At 59.5% G+C, this 15,980-nt stretch overlaps 2 protein-coding genes across 6 annotated transcripts; both read right to left on the bottom strand.

Annotated features, from left to right (window-relative positions):
* Positions 1-3,282: 3,282 nt before the first annotated feature.
* On the bottom strand, positions 3,283-5,740 carry LOC134171878 (complexin-3-like). The gene is made up of 3 exons (XM_062634477.1): positions 5,226-5,740; positions 4,500-4,587; positions 3,283-4,231 (listed from the first exon to the last, which is right to left on the bottom strand). Exons 1-3 carry the CDS (start codon positions 5,378-5,380, stop codon positions 4,007-4,009), a joined length of 468 nt encoding a protein of 155 aa, XP_062490461.1. The 5' UTR covers positions 5,381-5,740; the 3' UTR covers positions 3,283-4,006.
* Positions 5,741-5,885: 145 nt separating this feature from the next.
* On the bottom strand, positions 5,886-12,589 carry MATK (megakaryocyte-associated tyrosine kinase). 5 transcript variants are annotated; one of them, XM_062634474.1, is made up of 14 exons: positions 12,317-12,589; positions 11,240-11,304; positions 9,752-9,808; positions 9,419-9,532; positions 9,202-9,317; positions 8,752-8,971; positions 7,975-8,068; positions 7,819-7,884; positions 7,561-7,660; positions 7,390-7,474; positions 7,150-7,223; positions 6,846-7,041; positions 6,439-6,525; positions 5,886-6,323 (listed from the first exon to the last, which is right to left on the bottom strand). In XM_062634474.1, exons 3-14 carry the CDS (start codon positions 9,758-9,760, stop codon positions 6,141-6,143), a joined length of 1,344 nt encoding a protein of 447 aa, XP_062490458.1. In that variant the 5' UTR covers positions 9,761-9,808; positions 11,240-11,304; positions 12,317-12,589; the 3' UTR covers positions 5,886-6,140. The 5 variants fall into 5 exon arrangements, with proteins under 5 accessions (XP_062490458.1, XP_062490457.1, XP_062490459.1 ...); XM_062634473.1 differs by having other exon boundaries at positions 11,240-12,136; XM_062634475.1 differs by lacking the exon at positions 11,240-11,304.
* Positions 12,590-15,980: the final 3,391 nt, after the last annotated feature.

A 15,980-nucleotide genomic window follows, 5' to 3' on the forward strand; every position in this document is an offset into this window, starting at 1 on the left:
CAGAGGCAGCCGGGCTGGGGGACAGAAACACTGGGGGAAAATGGAGCCATCATGAGGGGGGTCGTGGGGTCCCTGTTGCTGTGCCCATTCCTCGGGGGGGAGGTCCCTTTTCTTTCTCTGCTCACTTTGGTTTTTCCTCCCCAGACCTCTTCCTGCCACCTGCAGAAGCTGCCTCAGCTCCCTCCCACCCCCTTCCCCTCCTCACCATGGTTCTGCTTTCGGATGGCAAATGTCACCTGGGGGGGGAGTTGGCTGCCCCACACCGGGTGGCTGCTGGCCCCGTGCTGTGGGACCCCATGGCCACCTCTGTGCTCTAGTTTGGGTCAGCGGCCATCTCAGTGTCCATCCCAGTGGGGCCGTGGGGCTTCTCCTGCGCGGTCTGACCACTATGGGGACAGCTCAGAGATATTGGGGGTGCCCGGAGGAGCTGTGGCTGCCCCATCCTTGGCAGTGTTCAAGGCCAGGTTGGACACAGGGGCTTGGAGCAAGCTGCTCCAGTGGAAGGGGTCCCTGCCCGTGGCAGGGGTTGGGACCGGAGGAGCTTTAAGGTCCCTTCCAGGTCAAACCAGGCTGGGATTCTATGACTGTGGCATTGCCACCACCCCAGGGACATGGGCCCACAGCAGGGGGGTGGCACACTCAGTCCTTGGGGACCGGTGACACCCCAACACCATACAGTGCCCTACCTGCAGCAGGGGCGTGCTGCCTTTGGGGGCACTGGGGACATCCCCAGGCACTGGTACAGCTCATGGGGCTGGAGATGCAAACAGGCACTTGGACTTGGTGTCCCCAGTGCGGCTGGTGCTGGTCCTCTGCTCTGGTGGCTCCTCTGGGGTGTCCCCATGGCCCTGGTGGGTGCTGCCATGCTGCGAGCTGGTCTTAGGAGCCCTCCCTGACCACCTGAAGGGGGGGGGGCAGCGGGGGGAGGCTGCTGGTGCCCAATGATTCTAATGGCCTTGCAGGAGCAGATAGCAAATTGATTTGCTTCCTCACCCAAGGCCCATAATCGCTTCATCACTTTAAAATATTAATGCTGTACTTCTTTGCTCGTTTCCCAATTACCCTAATTGAAGGCAAATTGGTTAAGAAGGTGCAATGCAGAGTATCAGGGGGTTTAGTTCACTCAAATGACAGTTTTAAACCTCCCTAATCCTATTAACGGGCAAAGCCGCTAACGCTTAGAGACGCTGCGTCAGCTTACCGGGGCCGGGGCCGGGCGGGGGGCGGCCCGGGGGGCACTGGCCCCACGTCACCAGCTCCAGTGGGGATTTGTCACCTTTTTAGTTCATTAAGAGGCCTTGGGCAGGGGTGACCCAAAAGGGTGCTGGGCTGGAGGCAGGTGGCAGCGTGGGGGGACAGGCTGATTATCCAGAGACCTGCCTCAGGGTCCTGACCCGGATCCCAGCTGGCACCGGGATGCAGCCCCACTGGCTGGGATGGGTCAGGGTGGGATGGGATCCCAGTGCGGAGCAGGGATGGAGGAACCTGCTGCGGGCCGGGTGGGCTGGGTACCCTGGGGACCCTGTCAAGTGCTGGCACTTGGTGTTGAGTCACGGTGCTGAGTGCCAGTGCTGCTGCCACCCATCAGGGAGCTGGCTGGGGGACTGCTGGGGCAGGGGTGGCCCCATCCCATGCAGAGCAGTGAATTGTGAATTTTTGTGCCCGAATTGAGAGATTTTGCAGGTGCTAAAGAAAGGCTGGAGAGCAGGGATGGTGGGAATGGTGGGGATAGCAGGGATGGTGGGAATGGTGGGGATAGCAGGGATGGTGGGGATGGGGGGGATGGCGGGGATGGGGGGGATGGGGGGGATGGCGGGGATGGTGGGGATGGTGGGAATGGTGGGGATAGCAGGGATGGTGGGAATGGTGGGGATAGCAGGGATGGTGGGGATGGCAGGGATGGCGGGGATGGGGGGGATAGCAGGGATGGCGGGGATGGGGATGGCGGGGATGGGGGGGATGGCGGGGATGGGGGGGATGGCGGGGATGGCGGGGATGGGGGGGATGGCAGGGATGGGGGGGATGGTGGGGATGGCGGGGATGGGGGGGATGGGGGGATGGGGATGGTGGGGATGGGGGGGTGGGGATGGCGGGGATGGCGGGGATGGGGGGGATGGCAGGGATGGGGGGGATGGTGGGGATGGCGGGGATGGTGGGGATGGGGGGATGGTGGGAATGGCGGGGATGGGGGGGATGGGGATGGCGGGGATGGGGGGGATGGGGGGATGGGGGGGATGGCGGGGATGGGGGGGATGGGGATGGCGGGGATGGGGGGATGGGGGGATGGTGGGAATGGCGGGGATGGGGGGGATGGGGATGGCGGGGATGGGGGGGATGGGGGGGATGGGGGGGATGGCGGGGATGGTGGGGATAGCAGGGATGGGGGGGATGGGGGGGATGGGGATGGTGGGGATAGCGGGGATGGCGGGGATGGTGGGGATGGGGATGGTGGGGATGGCAGGGATGGTGGGGATGGGGGGGATGGGGGGGATGGCGGGGATGGGGGGATGGTGGGGATGGGGATGGCGGGGATGGGGGGGATGGCGGGGATGGTGGGGATGGTGGGAATGGTGGGAACTGTGGGCATGGAAGGACATGGGCAGAGGCTCCTGGGTGTTAAGCTCATGTCATACACCCCCAGGGATGCTCCAGCAGCCCCTCGGCTGGTACCTGGAGGGGTACATGTCCATGCTGCGGACACACCGAGCACCTCATGCACCCAGGGACCCCCCTTGCTGGAGCTCCTGCAGCTTCGGGGCTGAGACCTGTGGCTCTTGTGACAACGACGAGCTCTATGGCGCAGCTCCCACCCTCCCAGCCCCATCGCGCAGCCTTGGGCAGCCCGGGGCTGGGCCATCCCCACAGATCCTTCCGGAGCAGATGGCCCCGGCGTGGGGAGCCCGGAGACGGCTCAGCGCGTCCACGCTTTCATGCAGACACAGCGGGACTCCGCCGGCGGCTCCAGCTCCGGCTCCGGCTCCAGCTCCAGCTTCGGCTCCGGCGGGAGGTGTCGCTGGGGCCGTTCCTTTTACACGGGTTCTGCGAGCGGAGTCCTCGGGGCTCAGGCAGATTAAACCCCGCTAAAATAGGCAGGTATTGAGTGGTCCCAGCAGCCCGCAGCTTTCCGGCCCCGCGGCGGGTGAGCCAGCGCTGCTGCAGCGCCTGCGGGCAGGGAGCAGGTCCCCAGAGAGGTGAGAGGCAGAGGGGAACCATGGCCAAAGGGACCCGGCCAAAGGGACCCCGCCAAAATGACCACATTGCTGCCTGCACTGGTAGGGGATGCTCAAGGGGGGATAAATGCTGCCACCATCCTCACCTCATTGGTGCTGCCCCTCAAGGGGTGCCCCAGGGTGCGGGGCCATCCGGTCCCACTGGCTCCATTGCCTGGGGGCTGCTGTAGAAGGTAGGGAGGGATCTGGGGCCAAGTGTAATGGGCTGGTTCCTGGCTCTGGGGCATGTAGGGCAGCTCTGCTGTAGTGGTGTCATTGAATCCACACATAACCCCCAGCCCGGGATGGGGTTTGTGTGGATGAGGGTACAGCAGGAAGAGCAGAGTGGTGCCAGCAAACACTGCCTTTATTGAGCCAAATCGTCACAAAATCCCAGCCTGGTTTGGACTGAAGGCTCCTCCTGTTCCAACCCCTGCCACGAGCAGGGACCCCTTCCACTGGAGCAGCTTGCTCCAAGCCCTGTGTCCAACATGGCCTTGAGCACTGCCATGGATGGGACAGCTGCAAACGGTGTCTGAGGCCGCAGTGCTGGTTCCTGGGGGCCACAGAGCATCAGAGTCCCCCCCACCCGTCCTGGGGCTCAGACCAGGGGCACCACAGGGAGGGGCTGGTGGGGACCCAGACATTCTGCAGCCCAGCAACCCAGAAAAGCAATAAGGAATGAGTCTGGGGAGGAAACCCCACTCCAGGGCAGGTACTGGGATGCTCAGCCCAGGTAATGGCACCCACAACCTGCACATCCCGTCGGCCCAGCACTGCTGGGGTGGGCAGCAGCATCACATCAGGGCACACTTCTCCTTCACCTCACCCACGCTGCCCAGTGCCCGGTCCCGCAGCGCCAGCAGGTCCACGTCCCGCAGCTTGCTCAGGTAGGCGAAGGCCCCGGTGCTGCCGCCCTCCTCCTCGTCCTCCTCCTCCTCACCGTGCACCATGGGGGCCAACTCCTGCGGCAGCTCCACCGCGCCGCCGGCCACGTGCAGCTGAGCATCGTCCCGCTCATCCTGCGCGGGGCAGGGTGTTGGGTGCGGGTAGACCTGGCCGCCACCGGCCGTGGGTGCGGGCTGTGGGGGAACCGGTCCCCTGGGGGGGGCATTGGGAAAGGTGGGGGACGCCGGGACTGTCCGGTTCCATACGCGGACCACGGGGCAGACACGCGCAGCCGTTTGCTGCCCTCTTCAGGAATCACCTCCCTGGGCAGGCGCCCGGCCTGGGGCTGTCCCGGAGGGTCCATGGGAAGACCTCGAGGTCCCTGCACGGGCTGGTCCTTACCTGGGCCAGGCGGTACTTGTCCCGCAGGTGCATCCGGACAGCGGCCCTCCCCGCCTTCCTCTGTGCAAAGGCCTTGTCCCGCTCAATCCTGCAGCGGCGGGTGCCACCTTGTCACTTCCCACCCCACCAGAACCACCCTCCCCGGCATCGCCCTGGTCCCCCAGCAGCACAGGACAAGCATTTTCAACCCTTGCAACGTTTTGTCTTAGAGCTTTCGACTTTAAGCTTCTCCTTCCTCATTGGGGTGGATGGAGAAGGAGATGCCGAGGTCCACAGGAGGGTTGTAATGGGGTACAGAGGGCAGGGGCCACATCCTGCCCCTCCAGCCCCAGTGGAGATGCTCAGTGAAGGTGCCCATTGGAGGGGCTTGCTCAGCTCCTGGATGCTGGGTCACTGGGTCCCCACAGCACCAGACTCAAGGTGGTGGGACCTTAATGTAATCCCATGCTGGCCCCCCTCGTCCCTCAGCTCCACGGGTGCTGGGCTGGCACCAGGCACCCACCACATCAAGGCACTGGCACCCATGGATGACCCTTGTCACCTACAATGCACCAAACCCCTGACCCAGCCCCAGCACCCACAGGGACCTCCTGTGCTCTGCTCCTGTCCTTTGCCCTGGCTGCTTCCCTGTCCCTGTGCTGCCCTGGGAGAGCCCATGTTGCAGGTGGGCCCCCAGTCCCTGTGCATGGGGGACCCCATTGACCCCCAGCCCCACCAAAGCCTCACTTCTCCTCCAGCAGCTGTCGCTGGTACTCCTCAAACTCCTCGCGGTTCATGCCGCTGGGCAGCGCGACCTCCTTGGCATCCTTGGGGGGCCCCTTGGGTGGCTCCTCCTCGCCCCCCTTGAAGTTCTTCAAGGCAGCCGTGAAGAAGGAGGCCATGAGTGGTGGCTGTGGCTGCCTGTGCCCCACGATGCCGCTGGTCCCAGCCCAGACCAGTGCCTGCAAGGTCAGCAGGACCAGCCCCAGGGGCACCGCGGATCAGGGGCAGATTAAGGCATTAGGAGGGGAAGCCACAGGCATTGGTGTGGGAATGTCTTCAGGTGCTGCTCGCTGCACCCAAGAGTGCTGAGGGACATGCTGGGATGCTGCCCCATGAGGGTGCTGGGGAGGTGGGAGCCCCAGCACACCCTGCATGCAGCCAGGAGACCTCCCATCGCATGGGCCCCAGTGGAGGGCAGCACCCCAGGGCCTCCTTCCTCCTCCTCTTCCCCCTTGCTGTGCACCATGGAGCCCTGTGCTGGGAACCCACAGTCACCCACACGAGCACAGGGAGGGCTGGTGGAAGGAGCTGGTGCAGAGGAGGTGCAAGGGGATCCCTCCAGACCTTTGCCAGGGCCCAGGGGAAGGTCTGGCCTAATTTGAGCCCAGGGGCTGAAAGACGCTGTTGAATTAATTCCTTTGGTTTAATCAAAAAAGCCCAGATCCATGTGGTTCAGCTGCTGCAGGCGGTGGCTGGAGCGGGGCTGCCTCAGGGTTCAGGTTCCATCCTCCAGTGGGTGGAGATGTTCCGTCCTGTCCCTGTCACGGGGATGGGCAGCTCGAAGGGACCCACACCCCATGGGATGTATGTTGTGATGATAGTCCCAACCCTGGTGGGTCCAGGGGGCTTCTGGCCACAGGTCCTGGGAGGAGACAGGGGTTAAACATCCCTCAGGTGCTTCAGCTCCTTCTGCAGCTTCTCAGTGAGCTTCTTGAAGGACGGCCGCTTGCCCGGCTCCAGCGCCCAGCAGCTCTTCATCAGGGCATAGACGGTGTGGGGGCAGCCCTCAGGGGGCTCCATGCGGTACCCCTGCTCCAGAAGCTCCGTCACCTCCTTCAGGCTCTGGCAGGATGGAGAACGCAGCTGAGACTCCCCTTCCCTGCCCCTTGCCCCAGGCAGGGGACACTGGGATGTCCCCATCCCATTGACCTGCAGCATCCCCTGGCACAGCACTCACCAGCTTGGGGTAGGGCGCGCGGCCGAAAGAGAAGGTTTCCCACAGGAGGACTCCGTAGCTCCACACGTCTGACTTGGAGGAGAATTTCTGCAGCAGCAGAAGGAGGGGAGGCTGAAGCCGACCTCCCCGAGGGCAAAACAGGAGCCAGAGGCTGCTCCCTGCCATCCCCAACTCCCCCTTCCCATCACCTGCACAGCCCCGGGGGTGATCCTGCCACATCTCTGTGGAGCTGCCCCAATACCTGCTATGCACCAGGGCAAGGGCTGGCCAGGGCAGAGCCCGAATTTTGGGAGGTGCAGGGCTGAATGTGCCAGAAGCCACTGCAGGACAAGGATGAGCAGAGGGACCCCGGAGCTGCTTTGGGAGGACCCCCCCTGTACCCCTCATGCCTTCCCACCACCACTCACATTGTGTTTCAGGGCCTCTGGGGCCGTCCACTTGACAGGCAGCAAAGTGGTATCTGCACCCTTAGGATTGACCCTGGCCAAGCCAAAATCGCTCACTTTGGCCACGCTCTCCTCAGAGATGAGGATGTTGCGGGCAGCCAGGTCCCTGTGCACCAGCTTCTTGGACTCCAGGTAGTCCATGCCCTGAGCCACGTCCCTGTGGTGGGCAAAGGAGGCAGAGCACAGTGTCACCTCATGATCCCTGGGGATGCCTGGGGGATGCAGAGCATCAGTTCCCAGCCCGAAGGGAGGGACATGGACTTACAGAGCAAAGAGGAGGAGCTGCTCGGCTGGGACAAGCGCCCGGCCCCGTGTGCGCAAGAAGTTCACCAGGTTGCCCTGATAGAGGAGGATAAACACGTCAGGACCAACCTGATGGGGCTGCCCAGAGGCTTTGCCTCTGCAGTGCCCAGCATCCATCCAATTCAGCCGCTAAACATGGATTTGTCCCCAGATCTGAGTGGCAATAGGTCCTGCTGGCTGAGGACCGGCCGGGGACTCCCACCTTGCTCATGAATTCCATCACGATGTAGAGGCCGTTGTGCAGGACGACACCAAGCAAACACACCAGGTTTTTGTGCCGGACCTTCCTGAAGTGGAGGGGATCCGGGTCAAGGGGGTGCCCGCTCGTCCCTGGGACACGAGGCAGGGCGAGGCTGTACCCCGGGGGACTCACGTCATGGCAGCAGTTTCAGTGAGGAAGGCCTGGGCGGTCACATCACATTTGATGTTCTTCACAGCCACCTTCTGCCCCATGTACTCACCCTGCAGCACATCTGTGAGGGGATGAGGGGGCTCAGGCTCAGCCCCACACCCGACTCCCCTCATCCCAGTCTGAGCCCCCCCATGCCATGGGGATGGGGTGAACACATTAGGGGGTGCCATTTGGGGAAGCCTGGGGTCAGGGAAGCTCCAAGCCCATCGTCTCACCTACCTCCAAACTCGCCTTGCCCGATGCGGTCTCCCAGCGTGAGATGCTGCAGGCTCAGCAGCCAGCCAGCTGGGCATGGGCACAAGGGCAGGTCAGCAGGGGCCACCATGCTGCCTTGTCCCCAAAACCCGGACCACGACCCTCTGCCTCATCCCCTACCTTTGGCCAACTCCTCCTCGGCTGACTTCATCCCGCTTTTTGCCTTGGGCTTCACCAGCTTGGTGCAGATGGCTCCCTGCTCCTTCATGTAGTACTGCCGAGGGGTGCATGATGGAGGCAAAGCAGTGATGCCACCTCTTACCCCAGGCTTGGGGTATGGAGCTGAGGGATGCTCCATGGGTCCCCCCCCATCATTGCCACCCACAAGGGGCCACGTTTCCCCTGGCACTGCAATTTGCAGCCCGCATCTCAGCCCTGCTCCCACTGGACACAGCCAGGGAACACCGTGATGGACTTGGGGTGCTCCAGGATGCCGCCGGTGAGCTGGACAGCAGCCGATGGGTTATAGCCCTGGCAGTGGAGGGTGGTTTACAGAGGCGATAAGGAGAGGAAGCGATGGCAGCTGCGGTTACAGAGTGGAGCCAGAGGAGCTGAAAGGGGGAAGGACCTACCTGAAAGCAGAATTTGTGTCTAAATGAGGAAAGCATATGAGAATGCAAAGCCCTGGTGAGGAGATGGGCAGCAGCAAGAGAGAGGAGGCTTGGAGGGGACAGAGATGTGGCAAAACACCTCGCTGGGCTTCAGACCCTGTCCAGAGGCTGCCAGGATCTTTGGTTTCCAACATGCCCTAAGCCCTGCTGCCGAGTGAAGCACTGAATGAGCCAGGATGGGGAGAACCCACATGAGGGAGAAAAGGACAGGGACTTGCCACCACTGTGTGTGGCCCCATGAGGTTTGGTTCTGGTGGGGCTCCCTGCCTGGCGAAGGGGGTCTCACCTCGATCATGTCGATGAGGTTGGAGAAGCACTGCTGGCTGTCGATGCTGAGTGTGTTCTCCTCGTGCACCACGCGGTAGTGGATCACCTCCCTGCCAAAGCTCACGCACAGCACGTAGTCCCCTGGGTGCCGCACAGACTCGCGCACCAGGAACAGCCCATCCTCAGGGGGCTGCAGCTCCTGCACTGCCTCCACCCCCGAGATCTTCCCATGGAACCAACTGGGGAGAGGACACCGTGAGACTGGCTGTGCTGGGCGGCTTCCCCGACACCGGCAGTGACACGGAGAAAGCAGAGGCCCCAGCAAAGCTATGCAGATGCCATTGCATAAAGCCCCTTCCCATGAGGTCCATCCCAGCTGGCTGGGCACAACTGGGGTCTCTAAGCCCCAACTAATCTCTCCATTGCCAGGGCATGGCTGCAGGCTGCTCCGGCCCCCAGCTGTACTCACGGCATGAGGCTGAGCTTGGGGTCGGTGCGGATGGGGCCCCGTTGCCGCAGCGCACTGGCTGCCATCAGCCCCTCCTGCCCCGTCTCATTGTGTCTGGCGCGGTACCAGCCTTTGCCCTGAGGGCAAGAGGGTCTCAGAGCAAGGGAAGGAAAAGGGGATCCCAGTAGGATGATGGGTCCCATCCACTCCATGTTCCTGGGGCATCCACTGGGCTTACCTCCACAGCCTCAATGATGGTGACCACATCGCCCTTGTGGAAGGCCAGCTCCTGGGGCTTGGGCTTGGTGTGGTTATGCTTGGTGACACACTGTGTCCCTGGGAGCCAATGCTTCTGGAAGGGAGAAGGCAGCATCAGCAAGTGACAACGAGAGCTGGGCCCCCTCCACCTCCCACAGCTGTCAGAGCCAGCCCCAAGGACCATCTGCAGCCCTGGCTGGGGACAACGGGCACCGGGCATGAGCCCTCCTCCACCCCATTGTGGTCCTGGGAGTACACATCACCCCGACGTGGGAAGGGACAGTGCTGGCGTCCCTGCGGCAGCCCTGCTCACCCCAGACATGGTCGGCCGTCAGCACATCAGGGACTCCCTGTCTTCTCCTGCTGCCACCTGCAGAGAAGAAACCAACAGGGGCTGTGGAGGGATGGGGCTGAGCTGGTCTGTCCCAGGCCACTGCTGTCTCCACTATCTCCTCTGGCCAACACAGTCCTTACAAGCCTTGTCCATCCTGTGGGGCAGCCCCACACCAGAGGATGGAGAAAAAGGCTCAAAGTGTTCCAGCCACCGACTCCCTGGACCAAGTGAAATTGTGGACGGGGGGACTCAGCAGGCAAATCCTTGGCAGCACAGGGTCTGGAGAAGGGACAGCCCACCCACTGAAACCCGTGTCCTCGGTGGCCCTGCCTGGGTTGCCGTGCCTCCTCATACTGTGGTATCACCCCATCATGTGTGAAGAGAGATAGTGTGAAGCTATCCTGCAGCTCGCTGCCCCTCTATGTTTCTAAGAACTCAAACCAGCCAGGGAAGCATCAGCTTTTGGAGTAGAGAAACATCTGAGAAGGGGAAGAGATGGTTTCATTCCAGGACTGGTTTTCTTGGTGCTCAGTGAACATGAGGGCCCAGGCAGGGCAATGTGGGGCTGGGATCCCTTGAGAAACCCCACTTTGGCCTCTTGGAAACTTCTCACCAGAGGAGGGTGAAGCCTCCCTGGCTCTGCTGGGCTACAAGAGGCAGAGGGGCTCACTCAGCTCCTTGGAGCAGCGATGATGCTCTGTGCTCTACTTCTCTTTTGGAGGGTGAGTAACAGTCACTCCTCCACATCACTGGCAGTAAACCCCGGCCTGTCTCCATGATGTGAGGATCTGGGGGCCTTATCCAGTTACTATCCAGAACAACAACAAAAAAGGGACAACTGCAGCTGTGGCAAGGTTCATTTTAGCAGGCAGCCCTGTTGTCTCTTCCAGGAGCCATCCTTTTGCTCTGCATCTGTGCCACACGTATTATCTTAGTGGACTTGGAGGTGCAAGGCACAGCCAATGGCTGACGTGACTGGATGCATCGCTGTTCACATTCCAGGCTGGATGAGGACCCCATGGCCTTCAGGACAGGGTCTGCTCCCTACCCCTCGCTGTGGTACACATGGTACGAGGATGGACATGCTGGCTGCACCACGAAGGACAACGGCAGCTCTGACAGGTGATCACCTCCTGCTGCTCCAGGACAGTATCCCAAGCGGGGAGCTTCCAGGACCCAATGCACAGCAATGGGAGAGAGGCCAAGCTGCACCCCTGCACTGAGGCTGGCGCTGGGTGCACTGCACGCACCTTTGAAGCACAAACTGGAGCACATACAAACACCCGGACACACCGAGGGTCACTTGGACAAACAGCAAGTCCTGCTCTTCTGCTGACAAGCAGGAGGCACCTGCCTGCTTTGCCCACTGGCCACCACGCTCTTCACGCTACAACGCTACATCCAGCCCTCTCCATGGGCAGAGTAACCATGAAAACATGGCCCCTGCTCACAGACCCTCGCTCTTACCTCCCAGCAGTGTCCATGCAGGGCTTGGGGACAACGATGTCACCTGTAGCCGGACTCCTGGATTCCTGGAGCATAAATTTGCTGTCATAGGGAGCATCAAAGCTCTATTTTCAAGGGCATGCTCCCAGAAAGAGCTCCCGTGTTATTTCCTGATTTCTCTTCTGGTAAGGGCTGCAGATGCAGCGTCCCAGCAGTCCCAGTGCCTGCCACGCTGTCCAACATCCAGCAGGGGTGACTCATTATTTGACAACACTTACACCAGCTTTTACCCTTTGAGGGCAGAGGTACACGCCCTGCTAGGAATGGAGATCATCAGATCCTGTATCCTGCAGCGCTGCGCAGGGCTCACAAAGACGTAATGCAACGAGGGAGATCTGCTCTCACTGCTTTGATTGCCACCATCAGTGCAGGTCTTCGAGGCTGAGACTCAGGAGAGGATGTGGTGGGAGCAGGAAGGATCCTGAAGTCTACTCCCATCTCAGCACTGACTTGGGGCTGATCCAAGAGCACGGCACATCCTGTGCTCTGCAGGGGAGGAAACCCCAGCTGACAGAATCACACAATCCCAGCCTGGTTTGGGTTGAAGGGACCTTAAAGCTCCTCCAGCTCCAACCCCTGCCACGGGCAGGGACCCCTTCCACTAGAGCAGCTTGCTCCAAGCCCTGGTGTCCAACCTGGCCTTGGACACTGCCAGGGATGGGGCAGCCACAGCTTCTCTGGGCACCCTGTGCCAGAAATTGCAGAGACCGTTAAATGAACCCCACTGTAATGGCAGTGTTTTATGTACATCCTCCAGCCCCGCAGCTGGAGGGGAGGGGACAGCTGCCCCCACAACTCGTCCTCCCAGCCACAAAACTAGAGACCTGCCCTGCACTCACATTCAACATTTCCATTATTCTAAGCAAAAAGGTGGGAAGGAAAAAAAAAGGCAGTTTCAGGCAAACACCATTCCTCATTTGGGGTCTTATTTTTCTTAGGTGTGTAGCTTTGATTTTAAATGAATGGTGTTTAAGCTTTCAAAACATACTGACAATTCAATGGCAAAGGCAGGGTAGAAGAAAACTCCTCCAAACTAACCTGGTGAGGTATTCTTTTCAGATCCTGGTTATATTTTTCCATCAATAAACAACTTCTCCAAGCCCATTGAGCGAGTCTGGTCATTGGATCCTTGGCATGTCTGTGCCCAGGAGCACTCTGTGCATTATCCTCTTGATCTGTAAGGATCCCCAGGTGTGTTCAGGCTCGAGCACAAACACAGGAGCGCATCCTGACAGCCCCTGTGCCACGCTCCTGGGGTTCAGTGGCAGAGCTCATGGTGTCTGTGCAGGCTCTGTGACAAACGGATGTGTTCTGTACTTCTGGGTTCTGCCAGATCCGGTTGTTGTCACAGACGTGACCACAGCCCAGAGAACTCAGCATCACATGCAGGGAACAGCTTCCTCATGGCCAGCAGATAAGACTCCCACTTACCTCTGCCAGAGCTAGTCTCCCCTTCCTCATACCTGGCCATCAATCATCCCGTCAGTGCCTTAATCTTTAACACATCGGTCCTCAAAACCCCTTTAGGCACTGGAGCTGCTCTAAGGTCTTCCCAGAGCCTTCTCCAGGCTGAACCAGCCCAGCTCTCTCAGCCTGTCCCCAGAGCAGAGCTGCTCCAGCCCTCTCATGAGCATTAGTCCTTCCTTAGGAAGGAGAAGGCAGAAAGGTCTCTCCTTCCTGGGGAAGGTGTTGCTATCCATCACTATTATTTCAACGGAGCAACTTAGCAGTGCAGAGGAGCCTCAACATCTGAACACGCTTTGAGAACCACGGAGTGCTCACAACAGGAGCTGCTCCCGGGTGATGCTGTGACCTGTCAACAGCATTCCCAACATGATGCCTTCAAGAACGTGCTGTCTGCCACTCCCAGGACTTCACAGGCCTGATGCCCTGCTTAGAGCCCTTCCTACACAAAGCCCCCTGCCTGCGAGGAGGACGAAAGTGACATGTGAGAAGTGAAAAGCAAACAAACACGCTGCCCCTTTAACCAAACCTTGCTGCTTCTCTGTGCATTTCCTGTCCCTGGGACTCTGCCTCGGGGGTTTTAGCACTTCGGGATCAGTTTCAAGACCGAGTTCTCAGAGGCTGGTGAAAGCACCAGGAACCCCTCAGCCTTGGTGATCGATTTAACTCTATAAAATAGCCAATCTCTGCTGCTTTCCCATAAAGAGATGCACTGACCTCCCCAGCCAACACCCCCCCCCAACCTTTGACCTGCACTTGATCAGAAGCAGAGCTTCCCAGGGATGAACGCAAGCGAATGGGAGCTCAGCTCTGCGCTTCTCTCTGCAAACATTAAAGATGTGAGACCCCCAAGTGCCTGCAGGATTTCACAGCTGGTAATCTGCTTAACTGCAGTAATTGCACCAGAAAGTCTCCCTCAGAAGCACGCAGAAGAGCAGAATACATCAATCAATCACCTCCATCCTTTGGACGAAGGCTTTGGGAGTCTCCATGGACGATTCTGTTATTTACTGGTGCTTTTCCATCACTCCCCCAATGCACTTCCATGGGCGAATGTAAGAGTGTAACTTGTCTCCCCACCTCCTGCACCAAAACAAAGGCTGTGCCTGGATCTTGCTTTCACAAGATGCACTCCTCAGTGAGATTTTGCCAGCTCATTGAGTAACGCATAGCAGCTATTTGAAAAGCTCACAGCAACAATTACAACACTATTTCAGGCAGGAAGGAAACACAAGATCCATTAAAGCTACAAAGAAAGATGCAACTGAACCCCCTACATAGAAATTTGACTAGAACATGGTTCATTCACATGTAGAGACAAGGCAGTGTTTGTCACTATAATGGATATGACTTTATTTTAAAGCTCATGGGAACCAACAGTCATCTAGTAAAGAATTACTACAAGCTCTCCCTGAGCCTTCTCAGCCTTGTCAGAATCTTCTAGTGCATAAAGGAAAGTGCTGCAGGAAACCTGGGGAGGGGCTTTGGACAAGGGCCTGTAGGGACAGGCCAAGGGGAATGGCTTTAACCTGCAGAGGGGAGACTGAGATGAGCTCTGAGGCAGAAGCTCTTCCCTGGGAGGGTGCTGAGGCGCTGGCACAGGGTGCCCAGAGAAGCTGTGGCTGCCCCATCCCTGGCAGTGTTCAAGGGCAGGTTGGACACAGGGGCTTGGAGCAAGCTGCTCCAGTGGAAGGGGTCCCTGCCCGTGGCAGAGGCTGGAGCTGGAGGAGCTTTAAGGTCCCTTCCAACCCAAACCGGGCTGGGATTCTGGGATTCTAAGCTCAACAGGGACAAGTGGAAGGTCCCGCCCCTGGGCAAACACAACCCAGGAGTGCCGGGATCTGCCGCAGTGAGGACCCCAAGGACGGAGCAGCCACCCCGGCTCCGGGGGGAGCATCCCGGGGGCAGTGACACGTCCGGTACCACGGCCTGGAGGGGGCGGAGAGAGCAGGGCGGGGACAGCCCGGCCCCAGCAGGCCCCGCCCCCGAGCGGGTCCCGCCCCGGCGGGGATAAACCGGTGCGAGGGGAGCCGCTCGGCAGCGACTCTAAAGTAGGGCAGTAATCCCTGGAGGTGCTGTGCCGGAGCCTGCAGCCGCCAAGCGGTTGAGGAAGCCTGATCCAAACAAGCTGCTCCCTGCGATCCATCCTGGGGAGCGCGTCCCGAAGTCTCCCGCAGCCTGTGCCGTGTCCGTGCTGCCCAGAGCGCTGCAGCGGGGTGCGTTTGCATCCGGCTGAACCGCGGCAGGGGGTGGGAACTGGATGAGCTTTAAGGTCCCTTCCAACTCAACCCATTCCCTGGCTCTGTGGTTAATGAGCCACACAGACCACGGTCCACGTGAGCTCATGGCAGCACCAGGTACCAGCCACGTTCCACATGCACTGTTCACTTAAAGACACTCTACACAACAGTCACGTTTCCATTCAGACTCTGCTTGCCACCACTCTTGCCCCCACAGCCCTGGCACTGCACGAGGCAGCTCCCATAGGAAAGCAGGATCTGATTTCATCAGAAAGCATTTTCTGATGCTGCAGAACCACCCACATCATGGCCCAAGAACTGAGGCTATCAACTCACACTACAGCACCTCTATCAGCTACTACAGCTCGAGAGCTTCCTGTTCACACTCCAGCCAAGGGGAAAGCCCACTGCAAGCACAGGCCGCAGTCCTGTAACTCAGCACTGCTGAGCACTGACTCCTCAGCCCACAGCCCCATCTGCATCGTTACACAAACACAGCTACACTGCTTCAGGACAAAAACTGGGACAGGCCCAGCGGAATGGAGCACGCTGCAGAGACGGACGAGCCCGGGAGTTTATTACCTGTCATACAACCCAAGCTTAACCCCCATGGCAGGGAAAAGCCATGGGCTAATAGTAACTCCCTTCACGCTGCTCCTGTTCCTGCTGTGTAAGATGATGGTAGGAAGTGGCTGCCAGCATCGCCCTGTTTGCAGAGAGCTTTTTTCCTGGTTCAGGATGTTGTCTTGTGCCCATTGATTTTTTGGAGCTCTGAGACCCAACTTAGTCCCAGGAATGGGATTTCTTAATTAAAGCCTGAACGATACACGTTAAATACAAACTTCCCAGTAAAACAAAGCTGCAATTGATGTGCATAACAAATGTGATATTGTGGCTGGCATACATAGCAGCACGAGCAAATAACAGATGCACAAACATCTTTAATGCTTTATGAGGCCTTGAAGGATATTTCCAGACCTGTCAGGGTTGGAGTTTTG

This window comes from Pezoporus occidentalis, unplaced genomic scaffold, assembly GCF_034315485.1.
Source record: "Pezoporus occidentalis ecotype Australia unplaced genomic scaffold, CSIRO_AGI_Poc_V1 ctg428, whole genome shotgun sequence".
Taxonomy (NCBI): domain Eukaryota; kingdom Metazoa; phylum Chordata; class Aves; order Psittaciformes; family Psittacidae; genus Pezoporus; species Pezoporus occidentalis.